This window comes from Hyposmocoma kahamanoa, unplaced genomic scaffold (assembly GCF_003589595.1).
Source record: "Hyposmocoma kahamanoa isolate Upper Pololo Valley unplaced genomic scaffold, ASM358959v1 95, whole genome shotgun sequence".
In the NCBI taxonomy this organism is placed as follows: domain Eukaryota; kingdom Metazoa; phylum Arthropoda; class Insecta; order Lepidoptera; family Cosmopterigidae; genus Hyposmocoma; species Hyposmocoma kahamanoa.
Genome location: NW_020654972.1, coordinates 1,316,623 through 1,338,665, shown reverse-complemented (window position 1 = coordinate 1,338,665; position 22,043 = coordinate 1,316,623). Strand labels below are relative to the sequence as shown.

The window sequence follows — 22,043 nt, the reverse complement described above, 5'->3', positions numbered from 1 at the left end:
TAATATAAGACTGTATAACGTTCAGCTAATATGAATTATAAACTCGCAAGTATCTGTGTATATGTAAATTTCATTTAGTTCTATTTCATTTAATGTATTGTACTTGTGGGCTAACGAATAAACAAAAAAGGCAATAATGTTCAGGTAGAAACAGTCCATAGTCTTATCAGAGTTTCAGGTCGACTGCGCGATGACCGCCCCGCATTTCACCTCAGCACCCCCCGCTCGTCCATCATACACGATATGCGCTTACATCGACAATATTGTGTTTCATATGCTACGCGCGTACCTATACGTCTGGCTACTATGCACTTTAACACAGTAGAATAGAAGCTATTTTGCAACAAAGAAAGCGTAACAAAATCAATACACCCCTTGGCCGCATCAAACGAACTAGCTTTACTGTGTCTTCGCAATATTCAACCGTATCGCGAGAGAACAAATAACATATTTGAAATATGAGTTAGTTAGATGGTATAGGATGTTTTGATAATGATATTTCAGTGTCCAAGTTGCGGCTATAATGTGCCTCGTCATAACGCGGGCACTTAGCGCGTATCGCTGCCTTTGCTGTTCATCAAAAGATGATAGATAAAAGCCATCCACAAATGGTGCACTTATTTTTGTGAATTACTTTTTTGTGTAACTATAGACTCAAAGGTCAAAAACATATTGGAATATGTGTTTAGTACAAACTTATTTAAAAAGTTAAAACGAATTCATTCATAGACACGATAATAAATATATTTGTAGTATTATTTTATAGAAACTTTTGATAATTTGGTTTTTTTTGTCTTTTTAATTTTCTTTTTTCATCGATAAAAACTTAGATTAATAACCATAGAATGATAGTTTCATGTCAAACGAACTGTCACAAGTGAGGCAAAAATCAAATTCATGTAGGCTAGTTTTAGTAGTAGGTTAATTTTCGGTTTTAGTGAATATTTATATAAAAATACAAGTTGAAACGCGTTACTTCCTTGTGGAATGTGATCTTAGTATCTATTTTATGTTTGTCTGACGTATGTTTACACTCATTTACCGCACATTTCGTCATTTTTAGCTAAAATTCTTGATCTGTTTGCGGTGCAAGTTGACCTTGAGCACTGAAGGCCCGCCCGCTCGTGTAGGCCCATTGGGCGCGCTTCAATTTGCCTCACTTAGCATGTGCGGACTAGGTTTCTATGCGTTATTATTCTAACGATAAAAATAATATACCGAATTCTTAGGTTAGGTTAGGTTATTTGGTTGGCAGGGACCACAGTCTTTCTACCAGTTGTAGAACTGTCATATGGGTCTATCTCCGTGCAGTAATTCGTAGCTGCCGATTTCCTTATCCACATGAAAGAAATTTTAATGTGAGTTTTTAAAATGACAATACAGCCTTTTTTCGATTCGATTTTCTTTAACGGAATTTTTGAATTTTCCAATCGTTTATTATTTTTATGTTTTTGTACAACAAAGACTGCTCGATCCGCACAGTGGAGCGTCTCATAACAATTTTATTTATTTCAATTATTGAGCACTAAGCGAATGTTTATAAAAACAAACTGCATATCCAACGTATGTGAGCCGAAAGGCTGTATTTGTATTCAGTAATCGGCTTAGCGATTCACCCGCCCTTTTGAAAAACGAAGGCGTTTCTCGAATTCATCGGAATTAATTCACACTCTGTGGTCCTATTGTCGCTACTGACGACTCAGCCCTTTGTAATGTTATTATTTATTTAATAACGACACTTCGTTGAATTGAACGATTCCAATTGATCCGCATAGAAGCATATACACGAAGCATTGTGACGCTTGAGGTATTTGTTAAAGTTTGTATTTCTTAAAGCTATTTGCAAGAAAACATACTTACGCTTTAGTAAGCACTTCTGTATTGTTAAAAATGAATACATAAAGTTTATACTGGCTACTTTAAATGTAAACTTACTACATTTGAAAACGACTTATAATACAAATGTATAATAGGGTAGTTAGCTGTATTTAACATTACGCAAAGTAAGTCGCTATATGGTCGCTAATTGTTTTGGAAGCCGCGGGGTCTGCGAAAAATGAAAGTATTATACAATATCGTAAAGTATAATTCCGTACCTGAGAAGCATTACACTGCAACTGCCATTTTTGTAATTTTACAGGAGAAGCGATTTTGTGTTAAAATGCAGTATATATAACATTTAGGATGGCATAAGAATAAAACTGATCTATTTTTAATAACAGAATATTCTAATATTCAAAGTTTGGATATTAGAGGCTACTTTTATTTTTATTACAATAAAACAAAAAAACTAGTTCACATACCGTGTTCTGCTTTTAAACAAAAATCAAATAGAAAAATCTTACCGTAATGTCATGTGACACCTTACAAATAAAATTTATAATACAACATGAAAATTATTGTTTTTATTATTATTATTTTAACTAAAGTAACCTTTGTCAGTATCAGTCATCCAATCACACAGTCGGGAATTACAATGAGAAAAAAAAATACAAAACCATTATAGGTACCGACTGTATGATGGAATGACTGGTACCGGCAAAGGACTTTAGTTAAAAAATAAAAAGTTTTTTTTTTGTTTTCGTTGCTACAAAATTTATGAAGAAGAATCTAATTATATTCGAAATAACCTTTTTTTATTATTTTATGCATTAAAATAGCAATTTCAGGTATTGTGGAGTCACGAACGTGTACTATGTAGAGTCATCTATCATTTGCGACATTTTGACTTAGGAGGCGTCCAATCAAAATTGCTATCGTTATTGTCTGTAGCATAAAAATCAGCGGGAGTATCAACGAAATTTTCACTGTCAAATAATTGAGGGCTGTTTTGCCCAGAACTCTGAGAATTATTTACCAATTCATTGTTCTCGTATAGCTGTGTAGACAACTCCCATATCATTCTACATACATAAGTTTTGTGTATAGTTATCCTCCCTATCAACCTCTTGGTTATAGCGCGCTTCTCAGTCAGGGCCTGACCCCAGATCAGCCCGTCTGCACGGATTTCATCCGGTTCTCAAATGCCTAGTGCCTTGGTTGAGTTGCCCCGGGTGCACACAGCACCCTCCGGAAAATAGCTCCAAATAGGTACCGGTGCTGTAGGCACGCTCACCTCCCGACGCCGAAGCGTCTCTCCAGTTCCCATAAACCTTTGCATCTGGAGGACCCGGAGGACGTCTAGCTCATCCTCTACTAGCTCTCCGGGCTAGTGCCAAACATGCCGGTCGTAGTGTCGTGCGACAATGTCCGGACATAGCTTCCGACTTAAAGGGCAACTCACGAGTCCCGCGCATCGCTTCGCGTCCACACTGCTACTAAAACACGCTGGCTGCGCGCGGGGCTAACGCCCCGGCCACTACGACCGTGTTAATCCCTGCAGTTAACCACAAACCCCGGCGAGACAATACCGGGTCCACCAGAGACGCCCGTGAAGGCGTATCACTGGCGGAGGGCTTGGACACAAGCTGTAGGTACCCTGTTTTTATCGTGGAGCCGAGCTATACTATAACTCCAAACTTACAATGAAGTACTTCGAAGTAGGTAAAGGTCTGGAGTTTTTTATAATACTTTTAAAGAACTCAATACCGACGAGTTTCGTATATACAGTTTTACGGTCGATAGAACTCGAAAAATTATGTAGGATGTTATGCTTCTCAGGAATCAAATTCGAGAATACAGTTACGGATTTTTTTCGAAGCTTTTAGTTTACCAGGCTAAATTCGATGTTACTCCATAAGAAATTCAAATAATTTAATTTGAAAAATCTCTTACAAAACTCTTAGGTTCAATAAAGCCCATGTGATCACGCGTCAAAAGTGCTTTTATCACATGAAAGTCAGAAAAAATTATGTATACTTAAAATATGAATTTTTATAACTCCTATTTAAGCATAGATACAGGTGAAATTACAGGCACATGGGACTTGTCAACTTATGTCTCAGGGTGTCGGGCGCAGTGGCAGTGCCCCTCAGATCTTTGTGATTTAAAGCTCTGAGTGACACTGCAACTGTTAGGGACAGGCGTGACGCTTACTACCAGGCACACGACTTGTTTGTCCGGTCACTTAATATTATAAAAAAAGGTGTTTTATTTGTCCTATGTCCCATTTTCATATCTAAATAAAAAATATTTTAACTATAACTTATTTTAACGCTGCCAAAGCAGTTTTTATGAGTCATAATCATTATCGAATGAAATGAATAGACACGACTATCAATTCTCATAAGTCACTAGATAAAGTTCTTATTCGTTTTTATATATTTAGATACACCACAGTGTTTCGTATTTTCCGCAGAAATAGGCGAATAACTATATTGTCAAAAATAAATCCAAAATCAGAATAGATAATAGTTGTTTGTTTTGTTTCATGGTTGTGTGAGAGATCAAAAATTTTTATAATTAAACAGCAAAAATTTTGTAGTCAAGAGGTTTTGGATTATTAAAAAAACGTGTACACACGTTTTTTTAATAATCTTGAAAATATCAGAGGCAAGATTGATTAGTTTTTTCGAAATACCAGCATTTACCGCTGTGACATAGAAACAGACAGATAGGTGCAGCAATAAATAGCACAGGTGTTGAGAACACATCTATAGGTAGATATTTCAGTAATCGGGTCGAGCTATCGCTCGGCAGCGATTAGATAAACCACCGGTAAATATTTAACTGGCAAACAGATGGACAGAACGTTCACTTGGTTAAAGAAACAAACCGTGCTTGGAACGGGGATCATTACCTCATCATGGTGCAAATAACCGGGAAAGGAAACTACGCTGATAGTGTCAATATGGACTTGGTTGTGGTATAGAGGAACTGCTTTAATACTTTTAGATGGAACCTTTTTAGTAACGAACACCCAAAATAGATATCCTATGTTTGTCATCTATGGCATATTTCAGATATTTTAAAACCACTAATTAATGGTATATAAATAAATAAATATTAGACAACATCATACGACACTCTGGAACGCTCTGCCATCCTATATTCAAAATACGCCGAATGAGCTAACTTTTAAGCAATTTCAATCAATTTCATGTTGGAGTCTCAATCTGCATTCCATTCGTCTGAAATTCATGTATATATTGTGTGTAAATAATGTTTCATAATTATTTATAAACTTTGATCCTAACTGTCTTTACTTGTCATGTTATGCACCCTTGTTATTCATTCTGAACTCAGCTCTCCGGTTGGCTGGTAGAGAATGCCGAATGGCATTAAGTCCGCCGTTTGTACTATTTTGTGTGCAGTAAAATTTAAATAAATAAAAATCAAATTCAATGCATTACAGAAAAGTTAGTTTTTCTACAATGACCCGGACAGTGATCGAACCCGGTAAAACAAGTGTGCAAGCCACTCGACCAAACAGGTCATCAAAGTGTGAAATATATTTATACATAAAAGTTATTTTTGTTGTACTTGTACGGAATGTGCGGAATAAATGTTATGCGGCGTAGTTAGTTACGAAGCTATAAAGGGAACAAAACAACAAGATTCACATTCAATTAATTTTATATTCTCATAATAATTTATTCAACACGTTTTTACAATCTTAAGTAATATGCAGGCGTTTCTATTCTACACTGGTATCTTATAGAGATACTTAGGGAATATAATCATTAATAAGTATATAATAAGGCTTATTACACCATTAAATATATTTAAACACAGTTTGGTAAAATTAATGGAATGATTACAGAACACTTTATAGTTGCAAAAGCGGATGAAAGAAAATGACACTTATGAGTGTAATGAAAATTCATTGCCCGGTAACTGGCCACACAAATCAATATTTACAGAATATACAAACATCGACAACAGTCACAGGCATCTACTCTACTTAATTAAAATATTAATATAAATTTCTATCTGGAATATACATAAATAAAATTATCCACTATTAAGTATATTCGACTATGATAATACTGGACCTTATATCTAAATATTGCATTTGATAAAATCTGGTCAATTCTCATAATATTAATTAACTAATACTCGTCAAATTTTACATTAATATACAGACTTCCTTTACGATGGAATGTACTTTATGACTACAATTCAACGCCTGAGGCTACAATTACTACCCCTACAAAGTACGTAACACATGATCGGTTGGCACCGATCAGAATACGTAATAATTATTTATACACGAAAGTAGGAACTCCAGATACCTTAAAATGTTCAATGGCAGCAAATACGTTTATCATTTATTATTCGAGTAAATTTTTATTCTGGACAACAATTTCCAACTTAAATTTTTAACTATGGGACGTATCCATCCTCACAATAATTTATTGTCGCAACGTATTAGCAAGGTTATAAAGTAGTCGAACAAAATAAACACGGCGTAGCGTTATCAGACATTTGCCTGTTGATGGTCTTGCAAATAAGCTGCGACATATCGACTAGTAAACCACAGAATGTATGACTTGACTTAGTGTGCTTAATTTCACCACCAGCAGCCAGTTGGTTGTGGTCCGTGACTGCTGACGGGGTGCTGGGAATGCATCGGTTGGTACGGCGGCAAACCCATCCCCATAGGGGGAAGGCCATCAGGCTTACTAATGCATGGTCTGCCATCCTTCACTAGCACAGGCACGGCAACTCGCCTAGGAGAATTCAGACCGCCAATGTTCAAGTCATGCGCTCCTTTTTCCTGGACAGCGCGTTTCGTCTTGTACCTGTGATTTTGGAACCAAATCTTTACCTGCGTTGGAGTCAGCCTTATCAAACTGGCGAGGTGTTCTCTTTCGGGGGCGGAGAGATAACGCTGCTGACGGAACCGCCTCTCTAGCTCGTAGGTCTGAGCCTTTGAAAAGAGCACTCGTCGTTTACGTTTTTTGTGAGCTATATTGGGGTCTGTGTTATTGGCAGGGTGTTGTTCAAGATCATGTTCATCGTCGTGCTCGATGTCGTGCACGTCCTGGTCGCCATCCTCATGCTCGTGTTCATGTCGGGGGTCGCCGACGGGTGGCGAAGAGGCGGACACGCCCACGTATGAGATCTCGGAAGCCCTTGAAGTACTGTCTGGACTAGCTTGCTGCCCCAAAACACCTGCGATAATTAAAAAAAATATTTAAAAAATTTGATTCGAACATACTTATTCTTCGGTACGGCTAAATATTAGTAATATAAGTGACTATATTTTTTTAAATATGGCTGTCATAAGCAGATAGTAACTTCCACACTCAATCTTATCCCTGCACGGCCTATTTAAGAGTGTCTTAACGTAATATGAAATAAATATTATAGGAAAAAAAAATCGCGGCGAATATTACATTGTTGATGGCTTACAAGTTCACCCCTCGCGTAGCACGAGTTTCACACGGATATGATAATATAGGCGCGACGCGGGGGGACGGGGAACGCTGGGCGTGGTACAGGGCACAGAAGGGAAGGGGAAGAGGTGAGGGATAAACGCCACTCCCACCCCAAGCAGCTGGCAGCTCTTTTGTTCCTTAGCTCACCTCAATAAACGGCGGCAGGTTTAATAAAAGCATCGTGTCATGTCCCGTGATGTCCACTGTTCTCGCGTTCTCGCGCTAATATCCGAAATAGGAGTTTGGTAATCTTATTATCATATCAATGCTGCGATTGTCAATAAAATAAAGGTTCATTCAGGCATCACTTTATATTAAAATTCGATTCGGCTGCAAAATTGTATTCACTGAGCAATTTCAAAAAGTGCTATGTTGCCTCTGACTGAGTATAAATTATATACATAAATTTATCCTTCTACTTGTCAAAAGTCGCATCACATAATGGAAATAGGTATCCAGTACCCCAACACAACATTGTAACAAAACAATAAAATGTGTAACTGTCATCTAATAAGGCATATATAGCTTTGCAACAGTGTGTAATTGATCGCACGCAGCTGCTATATCCCACTATGTCCCACTATTGGCGATGAATTCGTTCCACCGTACCCCTGTTGTCACATCACCCCAGAATAAACGCCAAATTACCCCGCTGTGGGGCGTGAACTATTACACTACACTGTAATGTGTGCAATTTTCAATGTAAGATCATTTTTAAATGTGATTTGTTAAGTGATAGTTACTATTACACATTTGCTAATTGTAAAGGCTTTATTGCGTCTCCGTTATAAATATTTTTTGTTTATATATTTTTATAATATAATATTTTAATATATAATATAATATTTTTTGTTTTTAGATTTTAGAATATCGTTATTATACTGCGGAAAATCATTTATTTATAGAGAAAATATAACATTAATAAATATTAGACAAGATCACATACGTTGCTTCGATCCCAAAGTAAGTAATTAAAGCATTTGTGTTAAGGAACTCGGAAACAACGACGGTATTATAAACATCCAGACCCGAGACGATATAGAAAAGTTATTTTCTACATTGACCCGGCCGGGGATCGAACCCGGCACCTTAGAGAGGGCTACACCATAAAAACCGGTGTGCAAGACACTCGACCACGGAGGTCGTCAAATGACTTACTTATTAAGAAAACGCGACGTAATTGCTTATGCAAAATGCAAGTATTTCAGACATAGTTTTGATAGAACATAAAATGTGGAATCATGTGTCATGGTCATCCACGTTAATTTATATGTGGTATATTTATAAAAAAATATTAGGCATTGAAATTTCAATAGCATTTATTTCAAATTCATTTTCTTGTGAAATAATTGTTTTTTTCCAGTATAATGGCGATAGGAGTATTTAGTGTTATAACTTAGAAGCAATCGACGTTGCATCTACTATGATTGCCAAAAGTGTTAGATAAGCGATAAAAATAATTAATGCCTACAACAGATTAGCGATGAAGGCACTCCACTAGAGGAGCATTTCACAAAATAATCTCGACTCTCGAACGCGACTACCGAATAGCTATTATTTGGAGTGGGTCCACGTATTTGTATATGATAATTCGACAACACACTTCATGTACAACAATTTCGTACAAACACTCAACGGTTTGGTACTCAAAAAATATATAGTCTGCTATAATCAGTGATAAGCAAAACAGTCTGTAGACCAAACCTAAGCGCATGAAGAATTATACCCAAAATCAAAAAATAAATTAACAATCAAGTCTACCGAAAGCAAGTAATGCGACAAAACAAACTGCGATTTATGACAATATTCTGCCGCCGTCGTTAGTTGAAAGGGCGCTTGTGACAAAAACTCAAAGTCGAGAAATTAATGTTCAAAGAAATTAAATTAAAAAATATCTATTTTTCCCTTGCGGTAACTTCATACCTTATCCAACTTTTTTTTATACCTTATCCACCTACGAAAAAATAAAAGTAGTGACAGATCGGCCTTTTGTATACTGATCACGGCAGTAGACATATCATATGTCACATACGCCCTTTCAACTAACGGTGGCAATATTAACCACCTCCACGGCCGAACGACCATGCTGATCTACCACGCAAAGGTACCAGGTTCGATTCCTGGGTCGAGAGAAATATTTGTATGACCTACATTTATTTCTCTCGTATATTAGTGTGTAACTTGTGGTAATCTATGTGTATGTTCATGGCACCCGCGATACAGGGTTTTACCTAGCTATGAGTAATAATTATATAATAAGTAGCAATAATTTAATTCAAAATTGTTAATAATCACATTGATTCTACTTATTTATTAAGCCAAATTTGATTGAAATGTCCAAGACTCAACCTACGTCCGCGAGGCCCATTTGCAATACCTCATTGTCACGATAATTATTCTAAAAATAGTTTCCTTGTACGGGCTTGCACTAAATTTAATAATGAATATCATGAAATTAATATATTAGACAATAAGCCATTCCGGTTCAAATCTGCCATTAGGAACTTTTATTATAACATAATTAAGCGATCGAATGAATTTTTCTCAGTGTTCTATCTTTGTATTAACAATTGTAACAAACTAGTGGAGTAATTTCACATAAAATAATTGAATATCATGATAGTTGAATATCGTGATATTCAACAAATTTAAATTATAATGAAAAGTTATTTACGTAATGGTAATTATTATTTTGAATATAGCCTGGTTATACCTCATCACTCATTTTAAACATTAGCGAAAACTGTTTTAGCCAGGGTTTGTTTCATACGCGTTAAAAATGAAATTTATTATATGACGCTGTGTGTTTCCCGTATAAATAAAATAAAGTAAATAAAAACTAGTGTGTGCGTTATTATAATTCGGCTATAGTAAACCAGAAACATATAGAAAACCTCATTATATAACTTTCCACATTAGATAACAAACAACACTATAAGTCACAGATCGCGCTGTACAAATAGCAGTTTTACGCTTCACGTGTACCTGTATCACAACCTGCTATCACTGATATACTTGTAAATACCTATACGTCAAGAACTGGAAACTTTACAAGCACTCATGACAGTTATATCAAATTCACGTTGAGATAACAAACACTTTTATTTCGCGTGTCTCATAATAACGTTTGCAGTTTCAAAAAAATTGAATTCACATATTTTATATCCCGATTTTAGTTTGTATCTGTAACAACAAAGATCGATAACTAAAATGCAACATTGCAATATTCCTGTATCAGATCACAATATAATATTTAATAAAGTCGTCAAAAACCAAAAACAAAGATCACATAGAATAATTCTCCAAGAAGCACATAGAATAATTCGTAAAGTCAGCAGGTTCGTTCCGTGGTTTAGCTGGCAGCTGTAGCACGAATCCAGCTGGATCGAAGAAATTTTTCTTAGTATTCGATCTTTGCCCACCATGGCGTATGGTGCCGACATGGAAGTATGCTCACGCAGGAGACGTATACAGGTTGAGTCGCACAGAGGGCTATAGAGCGCGCCATGCACGGCATCTGCCTTATAGACCGAGTTAAGAACATTGAGATCCGATGACTGAATGAAGTCCACGATGCTGGAACTCGGAGTATGGAACTCAAATGGGGTTGGGCGGGACACATAGCAAGGCAAGGTGATGACACGTGGAGCAAGACGTCGACTGATTGATGGCTGAGGATGGGCAAAAGAAGCGTCGGCGCCCAGATGCAAGGTGGGTCGACGACATAGTACGTATCGAGCGGCGACAATGGATGCGGCTAGCACAGGACCGTGGTGGATGCCACAAACTTCGGAGGGTAAATACCCAGCAGTGGGTGAAATCAGGCTGTGGATGATGATGATGATGTTCGATCTTTGTATTAATAATTATAACAAACTAGGGGAGCAATTTCACAAAAAAAACTTAAATATCATAGTGGTAAAACGTCGTGAATTCAATAAACTTAATTACAATAATAATATTTACTTTAATTTTAATTTTCTTTAAAGACACATCTTATCACACCTGCAAAGGAGTAAACAAGCATATTTTCTAAATGCTATGTTTCATTTCTAAGACGAATTTTGAATAAAGTGTTAACCATACTCTAGTAGGAAGAGAAGTACTGCCATAAAATTGAATCGAGCATTATCTCGAGTTCAGCTCTTCATACGAAGCGCGCTTTGAAGCGACTTTGCCACCGAATTATATAAGCACTTAACCAGTTATAATTTATCTTATACATAAATGAACTTTTTTCATAGCTTTATGATGTCTTATTCGCACTTACAAAGTACAACTAACTGTGTACTCTCACTTTATAAGTCAATCTAAGTAAATACGTATAATACGTGATAAAGGATTACAAGCAAGGCAAACCTCCGAGGTAGACATTGTAGTGTAGATGTATGTGATACTAAAATCTATATAATTAAAGATTTTGCGCTATCTATTTTATAATCTTCTGGAAATTTTAGAACTGGAACGATACATGTGTTAGTTTTTCTCTTTGTGAACATGACAGGCTGTAGCAGAATACAAACGGCGCTGAGGAACAGCCATTGAGATGAGCTACAAACCGTTTTACCTCCAACCACTATTGTCTGGTTCTAAACTCTGTGTAAAGTACCCTTTTTATTTATTGATATGTTGAGATAGACTGAGTTCACATAAAGGAGCGAATTCCATACCTAATTGTTTACTCAACTGACTACAACAAAACCAAAAACCAAAATTTGTAATTGGTAAGCACTTACCAGCACCCTCGTGATGTTCAATGAGCCAGGGCTGATGATGTCGCAGCAGCTCCGGCGGGTACGGCGGCTGCGGATACGGTGGCAACTCCAAAGAACACGGACCCATTGGGCCAGCACCGCCCGCCGGCTCCATCGGCTTGCCTTCGTTCAAGCCCAGGATGTCCGAGATTTGAAAGCCTGCGCGTTGACCTGGCATCTTCATGCTGTCTAGGAGCCTGTTGAATAGAGGAACAATTTTTAACTGATAAATTTAAACAAATCTAGCAAATGATACATAAAAGTAAGTACAAATTATAAAAGAAATTAAAAACTCAAGTAAAAAAAAACATCGTCATCATTAACCCATTTATTGAACTAAACATTCAGAAAATTACAATGTACCTACGCGAATATAATTTCTAACACGCGAAATAAAATTAAAGTTCCATATAAAAAACATCAACGAGTTCGACGTTGTGCATTACCATAACAAATGTTTTTACCGCATTATTCTGGTATTACGCCAATCATGAACTAAATTACCTAAGCCAAACTGTTCGCTACGTGGGACCGGTGAACTTAAGTAAAACGTTAGTAAAGCGACGATACTCTTCTCAAGTATACCAATAACATCTCAAGCGCTGCAATTTGACAAATACTTACTAAATTTGAAGCACGTCTCGAGAACTCAACTCCGTAATTGAAAGAAAACAACATTCCGTCAATCTAAGCTATTGTTGCATTGAGTACCTCTCAAGAAAAACGTGACCCATATAAAGGAAGTTGTGCACAGTGTCGATATTAAAATATGTCGGGTGAAGGTGTAGCATGTAAAGGAAGGGTCGTCGGTACGTGACGACGTGAAAAGCGGCGGACAGAAAAGCCGCAGGTTGTAAACACCCTGTTAACGAGCTCTCACTAAGAGGTGCAAAAACTGTCACATGGAGTGTCACGATCTGGGAAGGATTATCTGTGTGGGACGATTGTCGGAAGACACGTACATATCCTCTACAGACGAATGATAGGTAAAAATTATGTTTTAACGTATTGTTCTTTTCAATTCAGAATTACACACGTACATACCCCAGTAATCATCCTAATCAATTAAATGTGCAGGCGTAATATACCTTAGTCAGAAACAGTTTTCGAAGGATGGTATCATTTTATGAGTTCCATTTGAATCGACTTATTTGACATCGAGCAAATAGTACAACTAACACTGTCAGAAGCGATTTCCGTTTTTAAACATAAGTACGATAACAGTTTTAGCACTAATCACTTCCAGTAAAGATTCGTACTGCTCACCCAGGGAACGCAGAACGAAAAGCTGCCGGGTAAAGTGCGGGCAAGAAAGCAGGGCCCCATGGTGGCAACAGAATTGGACTCCATGCCAGCAAGGAGGCTGGCGGAAGGAACGTCGGTGGCGGAGACCGCGCGCTCTCGCCTTCCTCACACTTCATCTCCCGGCCGGGAGAGTTTGCTTTCGGGATAATCTTGACGGTTGTAAGAGACACTCGCGGGACACGTGCTGCGCCTTGCGACGCCGAGCCTGCACTAAACAACCCTCGAGTGGTCCTCGGGGTGAAGCACACCCCGCGCCGCCCTCGTACCTCGACAGCCTACTCAGCTCCGGACTAGTGTCGAGGGTGCTCCAGCGGCCCGCGCCAATGGCGGGACTTCGGCGGCTGGGCGGGGCACAGTACAGCCAATCGCGGCGCCTACAAAGCCTTGCCGACAAAAAAACTGGAGTATACTCTTTGAATAGAGAAGCTTTTGACGTAGCGCGTTATGTTATGTCGGTTTTTGTAATGAGTGTGCGCGTTAAGCCCATTGTTGAGCTGGGTTCGTTATCGACGCTCTAAATGCCCGGATAACGATTTTTACTTAGAGTGTTTTTAATAAGCCCGTGTAAGCTCATGTTTGGGGAATAATTGAAATGTTTTTTCTGCGATATATTGTAGGATTTCTGAACTCACCTTATAAAAAATGTTTTACATTCATCCATTAAAAGTAGCTTTACGTACTGCATTCTAAATAGGTGAGTATTATAAAATGTGGCTATATAGTAAATGAATTCTTATATTTACAAAGATAAAAATAACAATTCATTGTCATACAAAAGCAAAGAGACTTAGCACCCGTAGCACATGTGCAAGTACTTAGCACATTGTTAACAAACGACAAACAAAAACAATGCCGTGACCGAAAAATTCTTCGAACAAAACAAAAGTTCCCAAAAAAATTGTCTATCGGTTTATGGTCTGCACGTGTGCACTAGCCGTTTGTACAGGAACTCAGAAATTGATTCTCCAAATTTCCATAAAAATATAAATATTTTACAAACATTGGCGTTTATGAACAAAAATAATGATGTTATGTACGTAAAGTGGTATATTAGAGTACCTATTGTTGCCCAGTCTGGAGCCCATCAAGGTACACATTAAAGACAGGCTACAAGAGAGGTTCCTGTATCGCATTTGTTGCTCGAAAAACCTTTGTCGAAAGTCAGTCACGTACGACTCTAAATTGGACCATTTTGAAATGATTTCACTACAGAAAAAAATAAATTCATATATATATATGTATATATATATATACCTATATATATATATCTGTTCATCATATAATCGTATTTGTCAGGATTTAAATATATTTAATCCCTGAGTCTCTTCTTTTAGGCGATTATTGTTATCGTTATGTTAAATTTAAAAGTCAAAGCCAATTGTTTTATTTCGTAATAAGTATTGGTTGAGAGTATCTACCTATAGTTTTTTATAACTGAATGTTTCTTGAGAGTAATAATTATATTATATATTTAGCACACTGTGTTCAGTGAGAAAGAAGTGCATGCTCCGACATGGTAAGATGATTGTTGTTTTGTTTATTTATATGTAATTTATTTTGTGTACATTCAGTTCTGTGAACCAAACAAAGAAAAAAATAATAATTAGTCGCATTCTTTTCTCTAATTTAAAACCACATACTTTAAACGTATTCAAACTTACAAGAAAGAAATATGCCACATTACATTTACAAACAACTTTACAAGCATAACATTACATATAAATTCCTAGGGATATGACAATAATAACATAAACCTTCTCATTCTTTCCTCTCTTCGCACATGCACACACAAAAAATATTAAATTAAAAATTCTGTGAGTTATCTAACTTAGAAAGCAGTTTAGAACTATTTCACAATTGTGAAGATTTACTTTTCTACATTTTTATTTACTATGCCATACAAATATATTATTTTCTCTGATAGATATTGCACAACATTATATTTTTATAATATACATTTATTTACAATATACACATTCATTTCCGGGCCCTATTTATGTCACAACCGAGTAGAATTATGAAAGTTAAGGAATATTTAAGAATTAAACAATTATTTATTTTCCTTATTATTTATTCCGTATTACAATTTTTGTTAACCGTCGTGACGTTATTACCAACGCAGCGCGTCTATTAACTTTCAAGTAATATATCATCACACATTTGTTTTCAGAATAAAAACTTCACTAGCCGTGGTCTTTACGCAGACCATACCGCGAGTGCAGATAAGCTAAGTTAGCTTTCGTTCACGTAGCCTCAGCATGTTTTCATACATCTGTTCACACCGCGAAGTAAGCTAATCGAGCTAAGTCGCATAGCCACCAGGCATGCAGCTATGTGAGCCAAGCTAACTTAGCTTAGGTTCGCTCGCGGTGTGGCCTATGCTTAATTGTTTAACCTAATGCCTCTCATACAGAAGCAGTGGGTTTGAATTTGAAAATCTTACCCGTTGAAGAATAGTTCACAACCCTCGGAAAGCGGGCGAAGTCCCCAACCCGCACTACGGTAGCGTGGTGGACTATGGCCAAAACCCTCGCCTGAGAAGAGACCCGTGACCAGCAGTGGGACATGTAAATGGGTTGGTGGTGTTTCCAGATTATAGGTTTATATAGAGAAATCATTTATGAATCGCCGCCGACGAGTAGACATTTGTATTAAAAAAATACACTCTTTTACTAATAATTGAAGATAAAAGAATTAGTTTTATGGCTTGCAGGTGTGCAAAGGAAACAATGAGCTTTCTTCCAATCGATTACCATTAAGTTACCTTAAGTTTCAGGTCAACATTTCAAGTAAATGGGAATTCTTTGAAGAGCGAACTTATTGTGTTTTTTTCCATAAAATTGGTGCTAATCACTTGCAGGTGTACAACGATTAATTAAACAATTATAACTAAATCTATGACTATTTCGTAAAATTTGAAAATAGAGTTAAATAGAGTTAAATTATAAAAATACGTGCAGGATAAACACAGGAACTTTCACGAGATTTTATTAATGTAACGTAAATTATCTATTCTGCCGTCCACGTATGTGACAGGAATATTTGCTTTAAACAGCATAAGATAGAGCTCAAAATTCTCTATATATCAAAACAGTTAAAGTTAGTTAACGTATAGGATTTATCGGAACTTACCCTAATGATTCTTAGCAAAAATATCTTTAAAGAATTTCAATATTGGAAAGGTTATGGTTTTTAGATATCTCAAAAATGATTTTGTCACTTAGCCGCGTTGTAGTAACGTACATACGGTAGTATTTGTAACACTTCCGGATATATAACTCGAGTCACCACGCATTTTCAGTATTAAGTGCCCTAAATTTAAACAATGTTTGATTGATTAAAAACTATTATGCAATTTTGAAACTAGTGTACTAAACGTCTTTTTTATAAGTCCTTGTTGGGAATTCGGTTTGCAAAACCGGGGGAAAATTTTTTCTTCGATGATAACACTATTTTTGTATTCTAGCCCTTTACGAAAAAAGTGCGAGGTATATACTCCCGGACACGTAATCCGGCTCGATATCCGGGTGTACATAACTAGTTCCCTTTATTTTATTAGACCAATTTGTGCGATTTAAACATTTTTTTCGGTTTTAGAAATAAACCTAATTTTTCGGATCTAAATCGCATATATTTGTTATTTCAAATTAATTAAAATATCGGGCCCTTTACATCATTCAGCCGTGAACCCGACCTTGGTTTTTATTAAAAAAACAAATATACGCCATTTAGATCCGAAAAAATAGTTTCATTCAATGGTTTAGACAACCGTAAAACCCGAGAACCTGATATTTTTTTCGGCTTTTTGTATAAATTGCGATCGTTTTTTTTTAGTAAAATATCGTAACCTGCTACAAATCTATTGTATGGGATACTGGAGCAATGTATATTTTATTAATACTTACATTCTTCACTACGTTCAACTTCCTATTGCAAAAAGTCCTTAATGGCAAAAGCAGAGCTAATTAAAATAAAATATTCCCTAAACGAATGTAAACCATGTGAAATTAAACAAAAAACAGCTAACAAGTTTCATGGGTATAAAGCACGATGCATGCATGCACCACTTTTCCCATTAAAGGGCACAACAAAGGGCAATTATTTATATTGGGAGGCACCCCCGAGTCCGAGTACGCTCACGAAACGTTTAATTGACTTATTGAGAATGAGTTTTTAAAATATCTATCGCAACCATCGCTTGCTCATCGTTCATCGGTTTTATTATAGTATAGTATGCATGGTAGACAAAAAAGCCAGAATAAATAGATACTCACCATTCCTGGGAAAATAAAAGTAAATTGTGCTAATGCGTATGTATTCTTCGTGTAAATAAACACACATATAAGTAATTATAATTATGTTTAAACTGCCTCCGTGACCCAACGGATACCATGCCGGTCTGCTAGGCAGAGGTCCCGGGTCCGATTCCCGGGCCGGGATGAATATTTTTATGGCCTACATTTATTTCTCTCATGAGTTTGGGTGTAATTTGTGGTTGTCGATGCGTGTGTCCGTGGCATCATGACATGAAAGTATGCATTACATTATATTATTATAGAAAAAAACTACATTATAAAAATTAAAGCACATGAAAATATGTAAGTCTCAAAAGGACACAAATTTAAAATTTATTGCAGTACCCAAATTCATTGCCTAGGATACTTGGACTGTAAGACAAATTATAAATAGGTTCAACTTTTTACCCCATCTGAGAGAGTACTGTGCAGTTTGTTTGTATTTCTTAATAGAAAAAAAACAAGCTCTTTAATTCAGAGTCTACTTTTTATATTTATATAACTCTTAATTACATCCGTATTATTCTCGCATGAAAATATGAGACGTAGGCGATAACAATTTTATCTGCATTTTCAACGTATCCTACATAAAGCTGCGAGGGCCAGATTTGTGAGGGGAAACGGGCAGGTGCGATAGCCCTCCCTGCCACGGGTCACTAGTCACTACACATTGCATCCATCGGTGATCGCCCGTCGGCGTCAGAGGCGCCTGCGACTCTGCACTCGATCATAAATATCTCTTTAACTATTTCAATCTAACCACCACGTGTACTACCGCAAACTGGTCTTTTAAGCTACAGAAAAGTAACCAAGTAACATATATCTTCTTGGTTATAATCAACTGCGTAGCTCATACATGTTCAAGTTCGTTTATGATATTAACGTGTAAGTTTAGTGATAAAGATTAATAAATACGTAACAATAAATACTCCTAATATGTACCAGTATTACTTATAACGGAACTATAACGGAACAATTACAGGAGGAGAACATTTAAAAAAACTTTCGTGGCATTATGTGAAGTCGAAAAATCCGAATACCATTTAATTCACAAATAGGTTATCATTACGCACCAAATTTAAAAGGACCGTCCTTGGTTATTTGCAATGGCTAATGATAAAATAATGGGGACCGATAGAAGCACGATAGGAAAGCAATTTGTGTAAAAGTTGAATATCAAGCTAAGTATAGTTTTGAGTAACCCGCGCGGTCCGTACCATGCGCCGACAGCAGCGAGAAAAAACTACCCTATGACCAAACTTGCTAACATTACTCGTACAGCCTATGTCAACAAATTACCGGATAACTTTCTTCACGACACATAATTTAAGAGCTGATAAACTTTTTATAATTAAGCCTTTTGTTCATGGGCAGCCCCCGTGCTCTAAACCGGCAGGTTGTAATATATTCCTCCCTCGCTCCTCACTTAAATCCGACAAAAAGAACAAACGGCAACCGCACACGTCAGTCAACACCTAACGTAGGCACTTTGTAAAGAATTTACGATGAAGAATTCACAATTTTTCCCAAATTTTTACAAGTTATGTAGCGTTAGCGAGCGAAGAGGCAACTCGATGGGTTTTCACGAATATTTCGTTATGGCAATCTGGTTAAGCGCAGTGGGACTAAATGGTTAGAAGCACGCCAACCTGCGAAGAGGGTTTCCAAACCAATTAAGGGCTCCACGAAGGCATGGGAGAAAGCGCAGCTGGCGGATTACGAGCTCGATGGTACTCACCGCGCGATCCACCGCGGGAATATAAGTGCAGAACACGCAACCTACGACACACTAACAACATCCATATCTGTAATATAAATAATCAGCCAAGCATAGGACATACAGGAAAAATACTATTACTTACAAAATAATATTCAAACACAATAATAAATAGCACAGTGTTGTGCTTGGACAGAATATTTCGTTTATGAATCAGCCTGGTTTCTTACCGACCTTATCTTTTCAATTGACCTGCTGTCCCTACTGGTAGTTATTGAAGTGATAGATACAGTAAATTCATAGAAATAGTACGGCACACAAAATACAACTACTTGAAATATATATTATTGCAGATATATAGTGTTACAACTTAATCCATTCAAATAGAGTACCTAGACATAGATTTCAAGCAGGGAACTTTGTTTCAATAAAAGAAAATGAAGTAAAACGACGACGAGGAATATAAACTTGTTTCCATGCTCGTAGTCAATTTCAGTACACTTAGCTGATTTCGCCGACCAGCCATTTTTACAACGACAATGCTAGGTTCGCGTGCAACGTTGTATCTCTAATAATCCATATTCTAAACTCACACGAGAATGGAAGTCGAAAAACAATCAATATGTAATACCGAATCTGGGTACATTGATGTGGATCATTTGCTAAGTACATTGCGTGAAACAGACGTTAACAGCTCTGGGTTTTAACCAAGTAAACACTCTCTTAATAATAACTATCAGTCTTCATGTTGACTATTTTTGTGACATTTAAGTAGAAACTCCGAACTATTATTTTTTGATGATACTACTGTCCATTTGCACTAAAGTACCTACATCTTAAACCAATACTTAGGGTCGTATTCCAGAACTCTACTCAATATTCAAGTCAGGACTTGAATATTGCAGTGAGCACTGAAAATCATACTCAAGTCCTTGCCGTATTTCCAGTGCTTGAAATCATACTCAAGTCTGCTCAAGTCCTGACTTGAGCATTGATTAGAGTTATGGAATACGACCCTTAAATTGATAAGACACTATCGAGTTCTTAGGTTTTCGCGATTGTTACACATAGGAAATGAAACTATTTTTCCAGATATAAATCGCGTATATTTGTTTTTTAAAACATACCGACGTTTCGGGCCCTTTACAGGTCAACCGTGACCATGGGACCTGTAAAGGGACCGAAACGTCGGTTTGTTTGAAAAAACAAATATACGCGATTTAAATCCGGAAAAATAGTTTCATTTCCTATGATAAGACACTCTTAACACAATGTATTAAGAGTGTCTTTCGCATTGCAAGCATTTGTTTAAGACGTAGGTACTTAAGTGTAAGTAAATGGACATAAGTGACGGGACAAACAATAATGGGCCTAGTAGTAAGCGACTGGCAATGTCCATAGCAATTTCAGTGCTACTCAGAGCTTTAAAACACAAAGATCTGATGAGCACTGCTAGTGCGCTTGCCACCCTAAGATATAAGTTGACAAGTCCCATGCGCCTATAGTTTCACCAGCACCCTACTTACACTTCAAAATACTGTTTGGCGGTAGAAATAGTAAGGTGGCAGTACTTCTCCGGACAAACTCTTTCACAAGAGGCTACTATTACTGAAATTAATAGGTACCGTGCCTAAAACAAATAATAATAACAAATAATATAGGTAGTAAGTATATTCCGTAAGCATGTTCTCTATCATGGATTTATGCGTCACAGTTCTGCCTGTTCAGAGTGTGTCACATATCAAACAGTTACATGCGTTAACATTTACTTAATCGTGAAGTCGGGTTTACCAATCGCTATCCTATTGCAAAATCACAACTTACTTAACTCAGTGCTGCTTCCCAGTGTTATTTTTCCCCTTTATTATAACTGATAATGGGAACTTACGCATATGAATTGTACCGGTAGTCCTCCTCCATCTGTGGTTGGCGGTACTGATATCCGGGATCGGCACCGTACTCTGGCGGCATCACTGACCAGCTGTCATAGTTGTAATAATCCCCATAACCCATATCGCCTTCGCCCATCATTATCATCATACACTACACTACATATACACTCACAGTAGAAAACAAATCTAAACAACAAAATCTCAAATTACTATCGCCAAAAGATTTTTGTTTGATAACGACAATATTATGTCAGTTTAATCGATTTATTGCCACCAATCTCCGTCGATAAAGTGTATGTGCTCAAAACGAGTACGGCTAATTATTCGGTAGATAATTTGATGGCAGAAGAGACGCGAGTGGACTGCGATCCTATCGACTGATCGATGTTCGGCAAGCGTTATCAATAAATTGTATCCTTATCATATCTTAGCTTTCCCCGCGATATGGGAGTTTTTATAATAGTCGGTAAGTACGCCGGGCGGTACCGATCCACCGCCGCAATATTGTACAGATAGCTTTATCTATGTCAGATGTATAGCCACGGTAAATCATGCCATTGTCAGCCGCAACGAGTTATGAAATTCAGGGGTGACAAGTGTAGGTAGATACTGAGACGTAACCATTTTCATGGACATATCGAACAAAATGTAGACACCAATTCTACTAAAAAACAAATCAACATTAACTACCTACCTAATTTATAAATAGCGTGAACACACAACATTGGTCGTACAGGTAAATAAGTTATTAAATGCGT

General features: G+C 37.0%; 1 protein-coding gene across 2 annotated transcripts; it reads right to left on the bottom strand.

Annotated features, from left to right (window-relative positions):
- Nucleotides 1–5,943: 5,943 nt before the first annotated feature.
- On the bottom strand, nucleotides 5,944–21,643 carry LOC113238209 (homeobox protein vnd-like). Of its 2 annotated transcripts, none has more exons than XM_026474993.1 (3): nucleotides 13,343–13,512; nucleotides 12,059–12,273; nucleotides 5,944–7,056 (listed from the first exon to the last, which is right to left on the bottom strand). In XM_026474993.1, exons 1-3 carry the CDS (start codon nucleotides 13,495–13,497, stop codon nucleotides 6,452–6,454), a joined length of 975 nt encoding a protein of 324 aa, XP_026330778.1. In that variant the 5' UTR covers nucleotides 13,498–13,512; the 3' UTR covers nucleotides 5,944–6,451. The 2 variants fall into 2 exon arrangements, with proteins under 2 accessions (XP_026330778.1, XP_026330779.1); XM_026474994.1 differs by lacking the exon at nucleotides 13,343–13,512 and adding an exon at nucleotides 21,282–21,643 and having other exon boundaries at nucleotides 5,945–7,056.
- Between the last annotated feature and the right edge of the window lie 400 nt (nucleotides 21,644–22,043).

What these genes read in the sequence shown, in the direction of transcription:
- LOC113238209 (XM_026474993.1), bottom strand. Translation starts at nt 13,497, where the DNA reads ATGAAGTGTGAGGAAGGCGAGAGCGCGCGGTCTCCGCCACCGACGTTC. An exon ending in TTTCGTTCTGCGTTCCCTGG is followed by an intron (nt 12,274 to 13,342) that starts GTGAGCAGTACG and finishes TCTATTCAACAG; the next exon opens with GCTCCTAGACAGCATGAAGA. An exon ending in TGAACATCACGAGGGTGCTG is followed by an intron (nt 7,057 to 12,058) that starts GTAAGTGCTTAC and finishes TAATTATCGCAG; the next exon opens with GTGTTTTGGGGCAGCAAGCT.